General features: G+C 19.3%; 1 protein-coding gene across 1 annotated transcript; it reads right to left on the bottom strand.

Moving 5' to 3' along the window:
• Positions 1-633: 633 nt before the first annotated feature.
• On the bottom strand, positions 634-2,116 carry PGO_004165 (variable surface protein; the record flags this gene model as incomplete). The annotated part of the gene is made up of 3 exons (XM_028691433.1): positions 634-693; positions 818-1,984; positions 2,072-2,116. The coding sequence occupies 3 exons, from the start codon at positions 2,114-2,116 to the stop codon at positions 634-636; spliced, it is 1,272 nt and encodes a 423-aa protein (XP_028547234.1).
• Between the last annotated feature and the right edge of the window lie 766 nt (positions 2,117-2,882).

Here is a 2,882-nt window from a genome sequence, read left to right as displayed (position 1 = left end):
CGATAAAATAAATAACATACTATTTCATTTTTACAAATACGCTTATTTGCAGAATAATGTAGGTTCTATATATAAATAGAGTTATAAATTAAAAAATCAAGTATACTATAGAATATTAATTGTTTAATGACTAAAAAAATACATGAATTAATAATATATATAATTATAGAATGATATATATATATTGTGTAATATATTGTAAAACTAAATTTCTATATATAAAATAATATATTTGTACTATAAGACAATATTAACATATCATACATCAAACACAGTTTTACAACAATAAAAAAAATAATACAACATGATATATAAATAGGAAAGCATATATTTTATTCTATATAAAATAAATTATTATGAAGTATATTTTCCTTATAATTAACATAAATAATATAATATAAATATAAGAATTTATAAATTTTCAAAACACATATCCGTATATATATCATTATAATAAAAATGTAATAAAATATATATATATTATTTTATGTACTCACAATATATATATAACATATATTATAATTCTAAAACTAGGTTCTAAAACAAAAAACCTTAAAGAAATAGAATGAATCCTAATAAAATATATATATTTACTAACTTAAAGGTATAAATAAAATCCTAAACACTAAAACTCTATATTTCAATCAAAAAATTCAAATCCATGAAACCTAAACCCTGAACACAAAACATGTACTATTATGGTTATTTAATTAACAGTTGCCCATACATACCATCTATAATATATTAATCATTGTTCTTGTTGTATTATGTTTTAACAACTCTATGTAGTTTTTAAAAATTATTATTTAGTTAACACTTCTTTGCAAAAGGCACAATATTCCTTAAAATTCATTTTACATTTTCTTGCTTTTAAACGTTCATATTTTACAACTTTTATCATTATATTAATAATGGACACGAAGATTAAAATTGATAATATTATAATAAATGTGGCATAAAATTGATAATCATAAATATAAATAATAATAAACCATTCACCAAATGTTCTATATAAAGCAAAAATAATATTTGTACTTGGACTTTTTGTAGAGTCTATCTTACTTATTAAAGGGTAAATTAAACCAGATAATTGAAATAGACAAAAAATTGTACCATAGAGTCCATAACTCATACAAATTTTTTTTTTCAATCTTCTATTCTCATTGTTACTACTTTCAGCTATTTTATCTATTTCATCAATTTTATCGAATATATATTTTTCACAGTAACACTCAAATTTTCCTAATCCTTTCCTGCTATAATATCTTTGCTCATGGTACTTCATATAAGTGTCCAAATCTTTTATTCCCTTTTTTTTTATTTCTTTATATTTTAACACATCCATCTCTCTCTTTTTTTTAATTTCCAATTTTTTTTCCTTTTCTAATTCTTTTTCTCTCATTTCAGGACTCTTATTTTTTTCTAAGAAATCAAATTTTCCGATATTATATAATACTTGTGATAAACATATAACCACTATAGTAAGAAACGCTATATTATTTAACTCTGTATACATACCGTATAGATTTGAATTGCATTTATGTGTTAAAATAATAACTAAAGAATAATGTATAGAATGAACAGCAATCTCATGTATTTTTTTCCCAGTATAATCATACAATATATTAGCAATTCTTCTACTTAATGGAATAACATGCAATTTTGGGTAATCATTAAATATGGCTCTTTCTAATGTTTTATTCGACATTTCTGCTTTTACTACATGTTTATTAAACTTTTCAGGTTCATCTAATAATAATCCATTAACACAATCATCCAGTAATTCCATATCTTTGTATATAGACGCTATTTTATGCGAACCATTGTTTATAGTATATTTTGGGTTAAAAAGTTTTAAATTAACTTTTAAATCTTTTTGTTTATATTTTCTTTGGAATATATTTTTAGCTAGTAAGCGTTCTGTTCTTGTAATATATGTATTATCAGCATTGAATGTATTAAAAAAATATTTAGATAATATGCGCTAAATAAAATTATAAAATATATTTATATAATTAAATATATAGTTAAATATAAGGGTCAAATTTTTTTTACATATATATAATATTACATAAAATCTACAATATACATATATATAATTAATATACTTCATCATAATGGTGGTATATGCATAAGAGAATTATGAATACAATAATTTTAATAGATAATATAAATTTATTTTTTCCCTTCATATTATATATATATTTCCATGCTATGAATGAGTAAAAATTTTATATTTCATACAAGATAAAAGAATAATAATTGTATAATATATTAATATATGTTAAACTCAATTTACTATATTAAATAATAATTAAAATTACACATTTGTTTTCTATATTAATATTTTTATTGAAACAATATAAATTACAAGGTTATTGTGAATTATGTTATGATAACATCTTATATATATAAATTATTATATAGATTATTTTCTAAAGAATTTTAAAATTATTTACATTTCCATTAATACAAGAAAATAAAAAAATACATAAGGAAGAATTATTTAATATATTCAAACATAAGAAAATAAATCCATATGTATAAATAATATATACAGATAAATTCTTTTATTCATAATAGAATCAAAAATATCTTATGTTATGCTTTTTATTTTTATTTATTAAAATATATTTACTTTATTCTCATTAAGAATTTATTGAGACAGTAGCATAAAAATATAAATTCTTAGAGGAAAATAAATATATCTTATTATATAAAAAATATTGATATGTGAACATTAAAGTTCTTGACTTTTTATTTCATATGTTCTAACGTATTTTATCTTCACATATAATGATTATTACGATTAGTATGTTACATTTGTATAATTATTTAATTTCAATATAATATTACATCACTTGTACCTTCATGACTAGTGT

Source organism: Plasmodium gonderi, assembly GCF_002157705.1.
Source record: "Plasmodium gonderi DNA, contig: Pgo-contig_712, whole genome shotgun sequence".
In the NCBI taxonomy this organism is placed as follows: domain Eukaryota; phylum Apicomplexa; class Aconoidasida; order Haemosporida; family Plasmodiidae; genus Plasmodium; species Plasmodium gonderi.
This window is presented reverse-complemented; position numbering and strand designations above follow the sequence as displayed.